This window comes from Mastigoproctus giganteus, chromosome 7 (assembly GCF_048544385.1).
Source record: "Mastigoproctus giganteus isolate SK-2022 chromosome 7, ASM4854438v1, whole genome shotgun sequence".
Taxonomy (NCBI): domain Eukaryota; kingdom Metazoa; phylum Arthropoda; class Arachnida; order Uropygi; family Thelyphonidae; genus Mastigoproctus; species Mastigoproctus giganteus.
The window spans coordinates 25,107,077-25,124,697 of record NC_143581.1 but is presented as its reverse complement, the minus strand read 5'-3'; the positions used below and the strand labels follow the sequence as shown (position 1 = coordinate 25,124,697).

The window sequence follows — 17,621 nt, the reverse complement described above, 5'->3', positions numbered from 1 at the left end:
TAGGCCTATAGCACACTCCTACTCTCAATTTTGCTTTCCCAGTGCTTATATCACACCAAACTGACTCAACACTGCACTTCCTTAGATTTTATGGGTTTCTTATCTAATAGCATAACCCCTCCTCCTTTCCTGTACATGTTGTACTTCCCAAATTCCAATTCTGCATTCCTTCTATCTGTGTGACACCATGTCTCTGATATCCGAACAATATCCGCCTTTGATGTTTTGACCAGCACCTCAAATTCATCAAATTTATTTACTACACTCCTAGCACTGGTGTACGCACAAGTATACGTGCACCTGTTCTTATTCTTAGCTACTCTAACACAGCCCATGTATTTACTTGTTCCGCAATGACTCCCAGCAGTCTCTGAAAACCCTGGCACCTTTTTTTTTCAGGCTGCTGCTCATTCCAATAGCAGCAGTGCAAGAATCACTTTCACCTCTGCTAATCTATTAATCTATTAGATTAGCAGAGGACTAATAGATTAACCTCTGTTAATCTATTAGTTAATCATGGACTAATAGATTAACCATATACATGGGCTAATAGATTAACCTCTGTTAATCTGTTAGTCCATGTATCCCCCCAAGCTATCAGTTTTCCGACCCACTTAACACTGCCTTGATAGCATCAACAAATATTCTTCCCCCCTTTCTATTTAAGTGTATCCCATTCCTGTAGAAGCAGTCTCTCCTGTTAACAAGCACAGACCAGGCTGAAAGAAATTCTACCCCACGAGCCTTGCACAAATTGATCACGATATATGACCACGAGCCTTGTCAATCAATTTGGCCCTCCAGGGCCAAATTGATTGACAAGGCTCTCATCATATACTCCCTCCTATTGTGTCTATGCCGAATTGCAGACACCTTCAAATTCAACCCTAACTCACTGCGTTTTTCAACACCGACCTGTACTTGCTAAGTAATTCCACCATTCTCCTACTTTCAATATCATTTGTGCGAACGTTTACAACAGTATCACCTTTTGTGCCCTTAAAAGATATCTTCTCTATATCATCATCAATGTTTGCCCCTGGCAGACATACCCTGGTCCTGTTCCACCTATCCTTTTTGCGCAATATATTCCCTGTTTCCCTGACTATAGAGTCGCCAACAACTAGTTCCTGTGGGATCAGCACATTCTGCCTTGGGGATTGCTGCTGTGTTGCCTGATGTTCAAGTTCAAGCTCTGGCATTGATGTGGGCAGCTGAGAACTTGATAGGCCCCTCAATTTAAGTCCTTCGAAGGGCATCTACCGTGTTCATCAAGCTCTCATAAAGGCCCATAACAACACTGAGTTGGCACCTCATTTCCTCACACTCCTTACATTGAGTACACACACACACACACACACACACACACACACACACACACACACACACACACACAAAGACATTCCCCTTGGCAATATCATGTCTCATTCCTGATTGTTCCACAAATCCTCCTCATTGCGAGGTCTTCTTTAAGACATGGTATGCCGGACTTGGCGCACCTCGACTGCGACGCAAACGGAGCACGAGTGTAGCCTGTGCGGACATACATTTTTGCCGCTCCTGGAACAGAGAAGTTTTTTCTGATTTATTTTCTGTTTTATTAGCTTAAATTGGCATATTAACTTATTTTCTAGAGTAGCTTTATATTCCTATTTACGATACTTAGTTTAAAGTAACTTAGATAGAGATTTTGTAGGTATTACTTAGTATCGGAAAGGGTATCAAATCCACGTGTTTACCGTTCGTAAATTGCCGCCATCGTACGCGATACAAAATATCTCGAACTAGATAGCATAAGCTTAATATAGTATAGTATAGTACATAATATTGTCAATTAATCAGATAATTAATCTTGTTGAACTTCATTGTCAATTAAATTGTACTTTTAACTATACATATAACGACTTGGGTTACGTAACATAAATAATTAGTAAAAAAAAAATAATTAATACTTAACTTGATATGGAAATTATATAAAGGGATTTCATAGATAACACTCAATACTGAAACATAAATATAGAGTTATAACTGTGTTGGGATATAAGTTTAGGGTTTTAATTTTGTACTGAAATTGAAATTTTATTGAAATTAAATCGAAATCATGACTCAGACCAGAGCAGCAAAGCAAAAGGCTCAAGCTAATGTGAGTGCTGTGGCTCAGGGGAGAACTAAGGGGGGCAGTTGCCCTCTGAATCACAGTCTATTAAAATGCACTGCTTGCTTGATGTTTGTGGAGCAGTCGGGTACGGGACATGATACTGCCATGTCTTTGTGTGTGCACGATGCAAGGAGTGTAAAGAAATCAGGCGACAACTCAGCATTGTTATGGGCCTATATGAGAGCTTGAAGGACAGGGGTGGATGCCCTCAAAGGATTAAAAGTGAGGGGCCCATCGAGCTCTCAGCTGCCCACACCAATGCCAGAGCTTGCACTTGGTCATCACGCAACACAGTGGCAGCCCCCAAGGCAGAATGTACTGGCCCCAAAGGAACTAGTAGTTGTTGGTGACTCTATTGTCGGGGAAACGGGAAACATGCTTTGTAAAAAGGATAGGTAGAACAGGACCAGGGTATCTCTGCCAGGGGCAAAGGTTGATGACGTAGAGCAGATATCATCTTTTAAGGGCACAAAAGGTCATATAGTTGTACACGTTGGCACTAATGATATTAAGAGTAGGAGACCGGCAGAATTACTTAACAAGTACAGGTCACTGTTGAAAAAAAGCCGTGAATTAGGGTTGAATTTGAAAGTGTCTGCAATTCTGCCCTGACACGATAGGAGGGAGTATATGATGAGAGCCCTGTCGATTAATTCGGCCCTGGAAAGATTGTGCAAGGCTCAAAGGGGTAGAATTTTTTTCAGCCTGGTCTGTACTTGTTAACAGGAGAGACTGCTTCTACAGGGATGGGATACACTTAAATAGAAAGGGTGCAAGAATGTTTGCTGATGCTATCGAGGCAGTGTTAGGTGGGTCGGAAAACTGCTAGATTGGGAGGATACAAGGACTAATAGATTAACAGTAGCCACTGGCAGAGGTGAAAGTGATTCTTGCACTGCTTCTATTGGAATGAGCCGTAGCCTAGAAAATAAGATGCAGGATACTTCAGAGACTGCTGGGAATCATTGGGGTAAAAGTAAACACATGGGTTGTGTTAGAGTAGCTAAGAAAAAGAACAGGTGCATGTATACTTGAGTGTACACCAATGCTAGGAGTTTAGTAAATAAATTTGATGAATTTGAGGTATTGCTCAAAACATCAAAGGCAGATATTGTGGGGATTTCAGAGATGTGGTGTCACACAGATATAAGGAATGCAGAACTGGAATTTGGGGAGTACAATGTCTACAGAAAGGATAGACAGAATAGGAAGGGAGGAGGGGTTATGCTATTAGTTAAGAAACACATAAAATCCAAGGAAGTGAAGCCAGTCGACATTGCTGGACAGTGCAGTGTCGAGTCAGTTTGGTGTGACATAAGCATTGGGAGATCAAAATCGAGAGTAGGAGTGTGCTATAGGCCTAATGACTCTGATGAGTATAATAAGAAACTGTACAGGGAAATAGAGTGGGCCAGTAAATCAGAGAGTCTTATAATGGGGGATTTTAATTTCCCAGATATTGACTGGAATTTGGGGGCTGGTCACTCACACCCTAGCAAGGCTTTTGTGGATTTATTGGATGATTGTTTTCTACATCAGCATGTTCGAGAGGCAACTAGAGGGAGTAATACTCTTGATTTGATTATCAGTAGTGATTCATCATGCATTAAGAATCTGCAGGTAAATGAACCACCAGGTGGCAGTGATCACAGTTTGCTGAAGTGGAATTTACTCAAAAGGTAACTACCATTAGGGGTAAAGGGAAGGGTTATTGCTTTCGTAAAGGCGACTATGATGGACTGAGACAGTATTTAAATTCTATACAGTGGGACTAACTGATGATGTTACCAACAGCAAATTCAAAATGGGAAGCATTCAAAGAACTTATCTTGGAAACTACTAGGCTTTACATACCAACTAAGAAATATTGTTCAAGGTTTAGGCCTAAGTGGATGTCAGATGAACTAATGAGACATATGGCAGAGAAGAAAAATGCATGGGATACATACAAATTAACACGTGACACAGAAGCCTATGATAGATACAAGTTGATCTGTAACCAAGTTACAAAGGAGGTTAGGCAGGCGAAGGCAGATTACGAGAAATCTTTGGTAAGGGATGCAAAGAAAAACAGCAAAGAGTTCTTTACTTATGTAAACTCTAGAAGGAAGGGGATGAATCAGATTGGTCCACTTGATATCGATGGGTCAACTGTTGATGATCCTGCTCAGGTAGCTGACAAACTAAATGAATATTTTGCATCAACATTCACACATGAGGAGTTATTCCTCAAGGGGATTGTCAGAGGTTTATTCAACTCTGGCAGTAAGCTAGAGAATCTTGTAATAACTGAGAGTAAAGTGGAGGAGAAATTGTTGAAGATAAATACAAGAAAGGCACCTGGGGTGGATGGGATCTATCCAGTTATATTAAAGGAGGCAGCAGAGGAAGTAAGCAAAGTAGCCCTTAGCCATATTATGAGAGCTTCCTTGGACTCAGAGGAAGTACCCATGGACTGGAGATGTGCAAATGTGACCCCAATTCACAAAGGAGGATCAAAGGGCGACACAAGTAATTATAGACCTCTTAGTTTCACTTCTGTTCCTGGAAAATTAATGGAGGCACTGGTTAAAGAAGCACTGCAGGATCATCTAGACAAGACTTCAGTTATAGCTCAGACACAGCATGGTTTTGTTAAGGGGAAGTCTTGCCTGACCAGTTTGATTGAATACTATGATGCAGTCACAAAAGAACTGGATGCAGGGAATAACTTTGATATTATATACTTGGATCTTAGAAAGGCTTTTGATACTGTTGCACATGGAAGACTGCTGCACAAATTGGAGCAGTGTGGCATTGGAGACAAATTGCTGCTATGGATAAAGGGGTGGTTGAGAGGGGGAAGACAGAGAGTGGTAATCAATGGACACTGCTCATCATGGACTAATGTTATTAGTGGAGTCCCTCAGGGTTCAGTATTGTGTCCATTATTGTTTTCTATATTTATATATGATATTGATGATGGTATATCAAGCTTAATGTCCAAGTTTGCAGACGATACGAAGGTTGGCAGGGTTGTCAAGGACACTACTGACACTATGCTACTGCAACAGGATCTGGAAAGGTTGAGCAGATGGGCTGAGAGGTGGCAAATGAAGTTTAACATTGACAAATGTAAAGTATTACACTGGCAGTGGTAGAGAATGAAAGGGACCTGGGGACGGTTGTTCAGGCAGATATGAAGTTTTCTGAGCAGTGCAGATGGGCTGCAAGAGTAGCTCATGGTGTATTGTCGATGATATATAAGAATTTTTCTAGCAGGGATAAGGAGGTGATTATTCCCTTGTATAAGGCAATGGTCAGGCCACACCTAGAGTACTGTATACAGGTCTGGAGGCCTCATTTCAAGAAGGATGTAGAGATGCTGGAACGAGTACAGAGAAGGGCAACAAGATTAGTGAATGGAACAAAGGGGTGTTCTAATGAAGAAAGGCTTAAGTTTTGCAAATTACAGTGTATGGGGACTAGGCACCAGCAAGGTGATCTGATAGAGGTGTATAAAGCCTTGAATGGTTTGAGCACGCTCAATGCTGATGGGATTCTTCCTCTTGCTCAGAATAATCACCTGAGAGGGCATAAATTCAAATTGAGGAAAGAGAGATGTATGATAGACGTGAGGAAATTTGCCTTTAGCCAGCGGAAGGTTGGTTGGTGGAACCGACTTCCATCCCTTGTCGTGGAAGTTGATAGCCTAAATAAGTTTAAGGCTCAGCTGGACAGGTATTTTGAATGAACAGAGGGGTGAAGTGGAAGTGGGCATTTTTTATTTATTTATTTTATTTTATTTATTATTATTATTTTTGGGTGATGCTGCATAAGCTTGCTTTCTTGCATCAAATGCCTCTACTAATGCTAATGCTAATACCAAACAAGCAATATATTTCAAAAGGTTGTGAGTCAGAGGTCAATCCCCCCCCTCTCAGTTCTTCCGAGCCATAGCACTCCCATACCTTGAGTCTTTTGCTTTGCTGCTCTGGTCTGAGACATGATTTTGATTCAATTTTAATACAATCCAAATATAAATTTAATACAATTAAAAATATTACACTAAACTTCTATCCCAATGCAGTGGCACCTCCGTAGCCAGGTGGGCAGGAGCAGCAGTGCGTAGCACACGCTTCTTGATTAGACCGAGGTTTGAGCCCGTCACCACCAAATACGGAGGATGCGGAAAGGTCAGGAAATGACCACCGCATATCTCGGAGCAATATGGTCTTAGTTGCTAATGCTTCTAAAAACCAAATAACAATCACCCCCAATGCAGTAATTACACTATATATATATTTCAGTATCGAATTTTATCTCCTTCCAAATTACGTTATATTAATTTTGTGTCTCCTGTCAAGTTTAAATTATATGTAGTTGATTCTGTGTTGTGTATTGTAATTAAGATTGTTGTTAAAGGTAGGTTAGAACATATGTAAATGTTTTGTATTTTTAAGAGAATTTGCTTTTGTGTAAAAAGATTATGTTACTTTGAATTTGTTGAAATAAAGTTAGGTTTCTTTAGATTCATTTTAGATTATATTATATTGACTACTACAGTGCAGTTGAATAGCTGCGTAGTAGTCAATTTGCATAAATTGTCATAGTGCACTATGGTTGTTCCCTGACTTAGATGCATGTTTCAACCAGGTCATGGAATGTAAAAGTTTTTCATTAACCAATACTATATAATTGAATAGAACAACAACAAAAATCCTTTAGAATACATTTGTATTGTTTTTCACAATGATGCGTAATTTATCTTATGCAAAATATATGACACATATTAATTAATTATCATTCATTTGTAAGAAAAGTTTGGGAATACTGTTTGAATAGTGCTGGAATGCTATTCCAGAGCATTTTGGCTAAAGCTGGATTTCTATTAAAAGTCTTCTGTCCATTTTACAATTTCTAAAAATAATTGCCAGATATGCATAATATATTTAATATGAGGCATGCCTGGCAACTATAAAAATTATTATTATTATATATATATATATATAGAAACCGAAACCATGAAGTGTGTTATACGTAATAATTTTAAGTGAAAGGATGGCCCATAAAAGGAGGCAATGAAAAAGGCACACAAATAAGCATATTAGCTTGAACTTAACTGTAATGGCCCAAATTCAGATTGAATAAAAACAACATCACCAACCCTGAATTGTCTTGTATCATGTCATGGCAAGCCAGCAACAACCTGAGAGGAGCTAAGTGTAATAGTAGGTTTTGGTATAATAACACCATTCATCTCTGGAATGTCTTTACTGATGCATTTGCCTCTTTGCATCCATCAAGTCTCTACTTGACAATCCAACCTGTCCACCGTCTACTGTACCACCTAGTTACATTATTCATTCTCACTGTGTGAGAGAAACTATTTACTGGTATTCACCCATTGTGTTACAATGGGTGAATACCAGTAAATTTAATCCAAACTCTTTGGATTTTCTGTCAAAAGAAACCATTAATATAGTAAGGCAAGGTGGGATGAGGGATAGCTTTAATAATTTTAAGAAACTAATATGGGAATGATAACTAATGTTGACTTCAGTTTTTCCACAACTACAGCTCAATGTCAAATATACACACAATTTGTGTGCCACAATGGTATACATCAAACTTAAACTATAAGTACACATTTCTTAGTAGCATAAGTCTTTCTCTTAGCCTGATTGTGATGTTAACTTGTACCCATTGCTTCCCTTTATAACAACAATAGTAGATTTGCATATCACATAATGCTTCCTAATCCCTCCTTTTTTTTTTTCAATGTTTTTCACAACTATTTACATTAAATTTCATTTTTAACATATTTTTACAACTGGAATTGTATTTTATTGTTGCATATTACATATAAACTATCCTTTTCTATGTTGTTCCTTGTTTTATTTCTGTTTCTTAACTATATCACCAAACTTCTACCCTGCAACACTTTGACTTGCATTGTACCACCATAGTGCAAAAATTATTCTTTTGAGAATGAATTTATTGATTAGTGATATTTTTTTTATTAGTATGCTCACAGAATTGACTTCCTGAGTCAGAAAAACTCTTTGGATTTTCTGTCAAAAGAAACCATTACTATAGTAAGGCAAGGTGGGATGAGGGATAGCTTTAATAATTTTAAGAAACTAATATGAGAATCATAACTAATCTTCACTTCAGTTTTTTCACAACAAGTGATAAAGACAGTAGTTAATGCTACCTGCTCCTGCAGGTTGAAAGTATTTTTGGAATTTTTTTTTAGTACTTTTTTGGTACTAATCATTTATCATTAACTGTGCTCTTAAATGTAATATATTTATTCTGACCTCTGAAGAAGACAGAATAAGAAGTTTCCACAATGTAAGGCTTTTTATAAATTGAACAAAATTCTAAATTAATAAACCAATTTATATTGCTTACCAATTTAGAATTATTAATTTAGAATTTTAGTGCAAAAAGTTGACGTGGAGTATTGTTGAATCCTAACTTTCAGGAAAAAAAAAAAAATGTCATGGCACTTTCTTTTTTGTTGTGCTTGGTTCACTTCTTTTGGAGAAAAAAATGCTTAATTCCAAAAAGTCACATCACTAAATATGAAAAATATTTTATCTGCCTAAGTTTTTTGATATAATAGTAATATACTAATTAATTGTTGTATTAATTCCCCCAGGGGCTCACATCTGGTGAGTATGGGCTTGGCACACCCAGGGCCGTGAGCTGGATAGCATCATTCTTCTCTTTCTTGGTGATTCCTTTCTACTTCTCTCTGTCTTTCTATCAGGGTAATCTAGGAAATTTTTTTTGGCTGGTGCAGCATCATAAGCCTTAGGCTTCCTTGCACCATATGGCTAATAATAATAATAATAATTTATTTTTATTTTCTAATGATGTTGACATTTTCTTGTCATGTTATCTGTAACTTTTTAACTTAACAAGGCATTTCTTTATATTATGTTATGAATTCAGTGAAAGTGTACTTCTAATTTCTCTAAAATTTATTTATAAAAACGTTTTATTTTTTATTTTTTAGGTTAAAGCACCTTGGATTAAGCATTTCTATTTTGGTGACGAAGTATATGTTATACCTGGGCAAGTAAAAGTATTGTTTTTTGTTTTTTTTTTTTTGTTTATAACAGAAAATTCCCTTGTGGCACAGAAAATCACAGAAATCACACTTCAGAAATTTTAAGCTACTTCAAGAGAATTTTAACAATTTTAAAACTACAGTAAAAGTTTAACAATCCAGCTTATGATTATTCAAATAGTCCAATAACCTAGCACCTTAATGGGCTAGCCAACACACACAAATATATTTTTCCTTTTCTTCAATGTCTCAAGATTTTGTTGTATAGAATAAAAAATCTTACACTTGAACTTTGAAGTGAATACAGTAACGTACAGTACATACAATTGTTTTAGAATTAACTTGTGTTTGACTTTTGTAATTAATTTGTGGCATGGGGAAGTGTGTTAGGAGGTTATTGGATTGTCTGTTCCTGCTTGTGGGCAAAAACAAGTGACCCATTGATAATTAATGATGGGGAATTCAAAATAATGTCTCAGTCCCACTCTTGAAGCAGTTGATTGATATAATGCATTTTAATTGCAGTTGGTAAATAAGTGTTGATACAGTAACCTTTGATCTTCTGTATTTGATCAGGGAAAGAAAAAAATGAAGGTCATGCATTGATGATAATATCATACTGTACATCTTATTGGAGCTTAGTTTGCATGAACAATGTTTGTAAGCAGGTGCAGTCTGGTATGGTGTTGAGGCATCTTGGGTCCTTATATTTAGACTTTGGCAAGTCTTCCCAAATTTTTGGGCATAAGTTTAGATGCTGGTCTTAACTAATGATTTTAAACACAATTAAAGAAGAAGCAAACTTCAATTTTGTAAATAATTACCCTGCACATGTATACCAGTCTATGAACACATACACACTTGTACAGATATAATACACACAGTGCAGTGTGGTCTTAGATGCTAATTTGCTACATGAATCACAATAACAACAGCTAATTACTGTTTTTTATTGTGAATTCCCTGAGATACAAAGGTAAGCAAATTGTTGGACATTTATATAAAATAGGCTAAAATTTTTAGTTGCAAGGCCCCCTACAGGTGCAAGACACTGGGTCATTACTCACCCCCTTTACTGCCACTGATTAAGGTAATTCAGTCAAATTGTCACTGGGCCAGAATTCATCTATCCATTGGTTTGTTATTTGGTTTTCAGGAGCACTAGCAACTAAGGCCATATTGCTCCGGGAATATGCGGGGGTCATTCCCTGATCTTTCCGCATCCTCCGTATTTGGTGGTGACAGACTCGAACCCCGTTCTAATCAAGAAGTGTGTGCTACGCACTGCTGCTCCTTCCCACCTGGCTATGGAGGCACCCCTATCCATGGGTAAGAAGGATCTCAGCCAGCCTGCTTTTGACTCAAAAGATAAATTAAACATGGTGACCAACTAATGATGTTTAAATTAAATCACTTAATACCACATGTGAAAATTACTGCTGAATACAACAAGAAATATTTGAAAGGTGCTAACTGCTACCAAGAAATTACATAAAATAAATTGCCAAAGAAACTTTAAAACTGCAAATTTCTCATGGCCAATGTCCATGTTCACTTTTGGGTGGTACCTGTACCACCCAAAGGTTCCTAGTGTTATTTTAGGCAGCAAGGAAGGGGTTCCTAGTGTTATTTTAGGCAGAAGTTTTGCATGGGATCCCATGTCACCCTGGGTGACTGCAGGCTCTTGCTTTTTTATTTGGTTTCTCTTTTTTCAGTTTTATACTTTAATTACTTGATAGCAATTACTACTACTTAAGTATACTTGTTGCATTCAGCAGCAATTTTCATGTGGTATAAGACAACATTAAAGAGCATTTGTTTGTGGAATCAAGAAAATCAAATTTTCATTATTTTCGTTATATGTGAAAGGAGTAGATAAGCAGAATTTCATACAGATAATGACATTTTTGGTACATTGAGTTTATTGTAACATGATGAAAGTCTTATTTTTATATATAATACTTGATTTGTATGAGGTTTGACACACACACACGCACGAGTTGTCTCTGCATTAGCAACACTTATAGTAGTACTACCCATGCATTGCACATTGTTAGGTGGATGGTTGTAACATCAGTAAGTTCCAAACATGCTCAGTTTGGTTGAGATTAAGATTGGAGAGCCATAGGAGAATGGAAAATTGTTGCACTCCTGAAACCATTTAGCAACCTGCCGGCCTTGTGGCATGGTTCATTGTCTTGTTGATAGATTCTGGAGTTGTCTGAGTACACTGCCATCATGAAAGAGTGTACTTAGTCAGCAGTGATAGAAAAGTGTTCCCATTGAGCTGTTGATTTTAACAGTGATCAGAGAACCCATGGCATTACACAAAAATAGTCCCCAAACCATAACACTACTGCCTCCAGTCTGCTGAACACTTAACAGTGCCTCCAGGTGCATGGCCTCATGTTGCTTCCTCCAAATGTGGATACACCCAACAGCACGATTGAGTTCAGCTGTATTCAGCACCAACAATGGACCACATGTTAGTGGTCCAGTGACAGTGCTGACTTGCCCATGCAAAGTGCAGTTTCTTGTTTTTTAGGTGCAAAGTGCAGTTTCTTGTTTTTGTGCAGTTTTTTAGCAGTGAGTGTTGGTACTCACGACAGCCATCGACTGCTGTAGCCTATACAAACTAATGTTCAGCACATAGTTCATGTGGATATTGGTCTTGCTATTTCCACATTGTAGTGGGTGGTTAGCTGGGACATTGTGCTGCATCACTGCTGTATTATGAGATGAGACATGATGTTTATCATGGGCATCAACCACACATGGCTGTCTCACATGTGACCCTTGGCTGGTTGTTCAACCACTGTTGAGCCAGTCACAGTAGACTTGTGACACCACAGAATGGGATCACTTAATCATGTTGGCTGTTGTCAAGATATGGCACCTGCACACCTTTCCGCCACCGTTATTCCATGTTTAAAGTTGGAAAGATCTCGATAATGGCATTCTTCCTTGCAGACACTCAAAAACTGATCACTGCACATGCAACCTACAATCTTATATCAACCATTCCTAACTTGGAGTCTTTACCAGCATTGCAGACCAGTCTGTTCCTACAAAAAAAGGTGGGGGGGGGGGAGGTATTGCTAATGCAATGCTGACTCAGTGTTTATATAGTAGTATATATATATATATATATATATATAACTGATGTCACTTTTGTAATACAAGATGATTCTGGTAAAAAGCTGTTTAAATAATGCAGTAAATGACACAAAAAGGCAAGCAACTAAAGGAAACATATTTACAATAAAACTTCAGTAATTCAGACTTCCTTCTTTTTTTAATGTATTTATTTAATTTAAGCAGAACAGAAATTTTTTCTAAACTAGAATTTAATGATACAATTCTGAATTTTTTTTCAGAATGGTAAAATCATTCAAAAGGAAAAATTAAATGCACGCGAAAATATTGTCATTTTTACTGTTAAATAATGAACCTGCATCTCTTGATGAAATTTTTTCGAGCCTTTTTCTTACCTCCCAGTACTACAGTCCTCAACCCCTGGCATTCCTAAATTGTGAAGGGATTTGAGTGTAGTCTCTTATTAGATTACAAATAATTGAAGAGTTTTTCCATTATTTTTTATTCTGAGAGTGAGTACAATACAAGAGAAGAAAAGATAATGGCCAATATTAAAAATAATAAAATAAAATTGATTTTTACAACTGGTCTGCAAGTTGGAATGAATTAAAACGGAGTTTAGCAGTATGTGTAAGAAAAAATAAATTAAATAATGGCAGTGTTCTTATTGATTTAGACAGATTTAAAAATTGAAGACTGTAATAATGTATTGTGCAACAGTGGCAAAAAAGATATTCTTTGTGGGGAGGAGTATTAGAATGTGGCTAGAAGAAAGAGGTGAAGCTGCATATTAGAGATGATGGAAAAAGAAATAACAACAGCAATCCAAGGGAGAAAAATGTGTAGAAGAAGAAGGGAAAAAAGTTAATTTGCACAAAGGCAGACACTTCCTTGATTATTAAATTTGGTAATTACATTACTGTTACTACATGTTCTCTTAATGAGAACATGTAGTAACATTAATTATATATAATATAATTACATTTAATATTACTACATGCTCTCATGTGGGATGGAATAATGATCAATAGCTGTACCCCTCCATGTTTTTGATGGGAGTATCGTAACTGCACAGAGGTAATGAAAACAGATCCTCAAACCTTACGTGTGACTTTTTTAGGGCTGCATTTGACCTGGATTTTCTTTTCATGCACAACTTCGCATAGAGCTCACATGGTGGTGGAATATCTTGAAACTAAAGTTATCCAACAACTGCCGTGGCCAGCACAATCACCAAACTTAAATCTGATCAAACATGTGTAGGATGCCCTTGGGCATCACATTGCATGCCGACAGCCAACTGCTTGGTGAACTACAGTCTGTGCTGGTAGAAGAATGGGATTTGTTTCCAGAATCATATAGACACCCTTATATCAAGAAGGGTTCAGCTGTCAGGCCTGTTTAGCTGTTGGAAGGTATCATATGCCGTACTGATGTTATGTGACCATATTTTTGAGAGCCTTATATTGACTTCTGTAATGTGAATTTTTTTGGTAATTCTTATACAATCCCCATAAATGTCCCTTATACCTGCCTAAAGTTTCTCACTGTCTCCTCATTTCATTATTATTCTATGGTACACCACCATGCCAAATTTTGTCTTGCTTCATTGCAAGCTGCTCGACGTACACCACATTTTCTACAAGTTCTGTACTCCAGATTGTTGAGCAGCGTATTATAGAGTTGGCTGTGATAACATACATATACATGGGTATGTACATTGTAAGATTGTGCTTATAAATTACCACAAAACATGCACACTCATTATTAATTGTTGCACTTCTATATTACCAATTTCATTATTGAGTTATTGCAATAAAATAGTTACAGTGAAGTTGTAAACCCCCTCTGTCAGCAGCAGTAATACAGAATATAAATGGAAATTTTATTTATTTTAGTTAAAAAAAAAGCACAGAGCATTATTCAGAGAATTAATATCTAATGAATTAGAACTAATTACATATTGAATTCAGATGTTTCTGCTTAATTGTATAAAGCATTGTATTGTTTAATTGTTTATTGTATAAAGATCTTGATAGTAAAAAGTTTATGTTGCAGAGTGGATTTTGTAACACTTGGAGGGATCAAAGAATATGGAAGCTGGAATATGAATATTAATCCAGACCACAGACACTTCATATGGAGTAAATGTTTAAAATTGGTTCCAAGTTTGGAGGTAAAGAAACTGTTCATTGTATGTATGTATACAATATGAATGAGAAGTCAGGACAAGTTAACAGATATTAGACACAGTCTTGTTACACAATTTCTTTAATAACTTGCTGTTTCTTTAATGATGTATGTAAATAAACACATTTTATTGCATTTTTTAAGTTGAAATAAAAAAAAAATTCATACCTTTTACTGCATTCAATTTTTGATCGTGGGATCATTCTATTCCCACTGAGGCCAAGTACCCAGCATTAAGGCTTGGGCTTATATTTGGCTAAGAGATAAATACCATTATCCACATTCTGCTTATATATATTTTAAATCATACAGAATCACCTGAAAAGGTATGTTCAGCATACGTTTGCTGATAGAGCCCACCAACCACCTGACGAGAAGTTAGTAAGCTTTGAAATAGTTGACCTGACAGTATCTTTGATTTTTCAATGCGTAATAGATGTGTCTTTTCAAATTATGGTGTATAATTTAAAAAGATATTGGCATATTAGATAGAACCCTAACTAATGGTATTTGTCTCTAAGGTGACATAAGCCCAAAGCCTTAACATTGAGTACTATGCATTGGGCTTTATTGGGAATAGAATGATTTCCATGATCAAAAATTGAATGCGGTAAAACATGTAAATTTTATTTGATTTCAAGTACTGGATTCATATAGTATTTTTAAGTTGTCCTATCCTAACTGTAGTTTGTACTTTATGTGATAAAATGAGTTTGTCTTAACTATGACCATTATGACACATTCTTGTTAATAATAGGACTCACTCATTTACTATATAAAAGTTTTCAAGAGACTATAAAAGTTTCTGGAACAAATTTTTATTGGAATGGCATCTTATTTTACTCTTTGCACAGGCAATTCATTCCTGTAGTATAGAATTTATGTGGCAGCTTCTAAAATCACCAGTTTCACATCTTTATAAGTGGAAATTCTTGCTTTTCAAGACTTTTTTTAAGAGGCTGAAGATCTGGCAATCATATGGACAGAGATCTGAGTAGTAGAAAGGCTCTGGGTTTCATAACATTTGTTGTGTGTAGATGTATAGTAATCTCTCGTTATCTGTGGATTAACCAGATATCCCGACTAGATTTTTATATCAATTTTTTTTTTAACATTCATGCAGTTCAATCCAGTCTCCTTAAACAAAAGGATGACAAAATTATTTCTCCTACCTCCTGGATATCATGGGGGCAGGTTCAGTTTAGTAGCAGGTTTAGAGCATAAACAAATTCTCTCCTGCAGAAGGAGGGGATATTTTTATGCTCAAGTCACACTAGGAGTTGAAAGACACTATATTCCTGGCACAACTAATGATTGATTGTTAATGAACTTAGTGGAGTTTTTTCCTAATCTCATAAAATGTGCTATGTAGTATATACTGCATAGCACATGAACCTATATAGCACATAGTACCTATATACTGCATAGCATATGAATGTATCAGTGCTGCTCTCTAAATTTTAGTGTTTTTGACTAACATTTATGATTTTCTCCCAGATGTATTTTGGATTCTTTTTATAATGCTTAAAAGATTACCGTATTTTTATACCAAAGGAAAGTGTGACCTAGGAATATAATAAACTTTTGTGTTATGTATAGCTTGTTCTTATCTTTTATTATTATGTCCTGTCCTGACTTATCAACCTTATTGTTTTTGTGTTGTTGAATCTTGTCTAAGGGAATTTGAGAGCATTCCTCAAAATACATTATGCAAACAAGAGAGTTTTCCAAAAGCTCATTTCTTCTGTTCTGGATACCCCTTTGTATACAATAGGATTGCAATTAGGAGACTATGAGGGACAGGACATGTGTTGTAAATGTTTTGGATTGATGGATAGTAACATTATCATCTTAGAAGATTCCATTACTTGTGGGAGAGGGATATCATCATAGGGTGCACATAGTCAGATAAGATGTTTAGGTACATTTAGGAAACAACACAACAGCAAAGAGTTACTGCAACATATTGGTCTTTCTAACTGATGGCACTCCAACTCATTACAGAGCCACCACTTGCTTGAACTGTAGAGGTAACATATTCTGAATACTAACTTTCATGTGGTTTATTCCAAATTTTGATCCTACAATCAGTGTGGATTAGCATAAACTTTGATTCATTGAGCCAGATAATTTTATGCAACTGGAAGTCCAAACGTTTTGGAACATATGCTGCTGTGAATTCCATGTTAAAACAGTTCTTGATGAAATGAATCAAGAACTGTTTTAACATGGAATTTTCATAACATTTGGTGTGTGTAGCTTCACTATTGTATTCTCTGGTCAAAACATCTGCTGGAGCATCCCTATTTGTAGTGGCAATTCACATAAGGCCAATAATCTCTGTCATCAAGCTGTCTTTCAGCCAGAGTTGTTTGCTGTTTGTCCATCCCATTTCCACAAGAGGAGAATCTTAAAGGTGTTCACTGATACACCAGCTAAATTTTTTGCAGTTAGTAGTTTCACCAGCACTGCAAATTAGGCCCCTTTGGAGTTCACTGAAATCACCTGCTTCATCTGGCTACTTACTGTGAATGACAGTTTATCACCATATGCATGCTTACATACATTCCCTAAACAAATGATATACACTGCCCTACCATTAATCTGGACACTACTCCATTAACAGTTGGTCACATCCTACTTGAGCACCACATGTCAGACAACTATAAATAGTTGTTTCTCATGCATGGTGCTTGACTGATGCCTTTAAGAATGATTCATAATGTAATCTGCAAATGGAAGCACACTGGTGCTGAAACTATCTGGAAAACCTCTGAAGCTGACAGAATGTGACAGGAGAGCCCTACAAAGAATCTTGCACTCTGAACACAGAACATCGTTGCAGCACGCGCACACACACACACACAGGACTGTTGATGTGATCTACAAATGGCAGCGGACTGGTGTTGAAACTATCATGAAACAACCCAGAAAACCTCTGAAGCTGACAGAATGCAACAGGAGAGCCCTGCAACAAATTTTGCAATCTGAACACAGGTCAGTGTTGTTGCAGCACATAGGTCCTTAGTGAGATGATTGGGCCACATGTCAGCACCATTACAGTGTGCAGGATGCTGAATGATATGGATTACCACTGTTGGCCAGCTGTCCACAAGC

The 17,621-nt window shown here is 36.9% G+C and overlaps 1 protein-coding gene across 4 annotated transcripts in view; it reads left to right on the top strand.

Annotated features, from left to right (window-relative positions):
• The window catches only part of Daao1 (D-amino acid oxidase 1), a 126,997-nt gene that overhangs the window by 93,796 nt on the left and 15,580 nt on the right, over window positions 1-17,621 (top strand). For all 4 annotated transcript variants that reach the window (XM_090378736.1, XM_090378738.1, XM_090378739.1 and 1 more), the window contains exons 8-9: window positions 9,165-9,223; window positions 14,373-14,490. In XM_090378736.1, coding sequence (XP_090234862.1) covers window positions 9,165-9,223; window positions 14,373-14,490 — 177 coding nt within the window. The remainder of the gene's footprint in view (window positions 1-9,164; window positions 9,224-14,372; window positions 14,491-17,621) is intronic.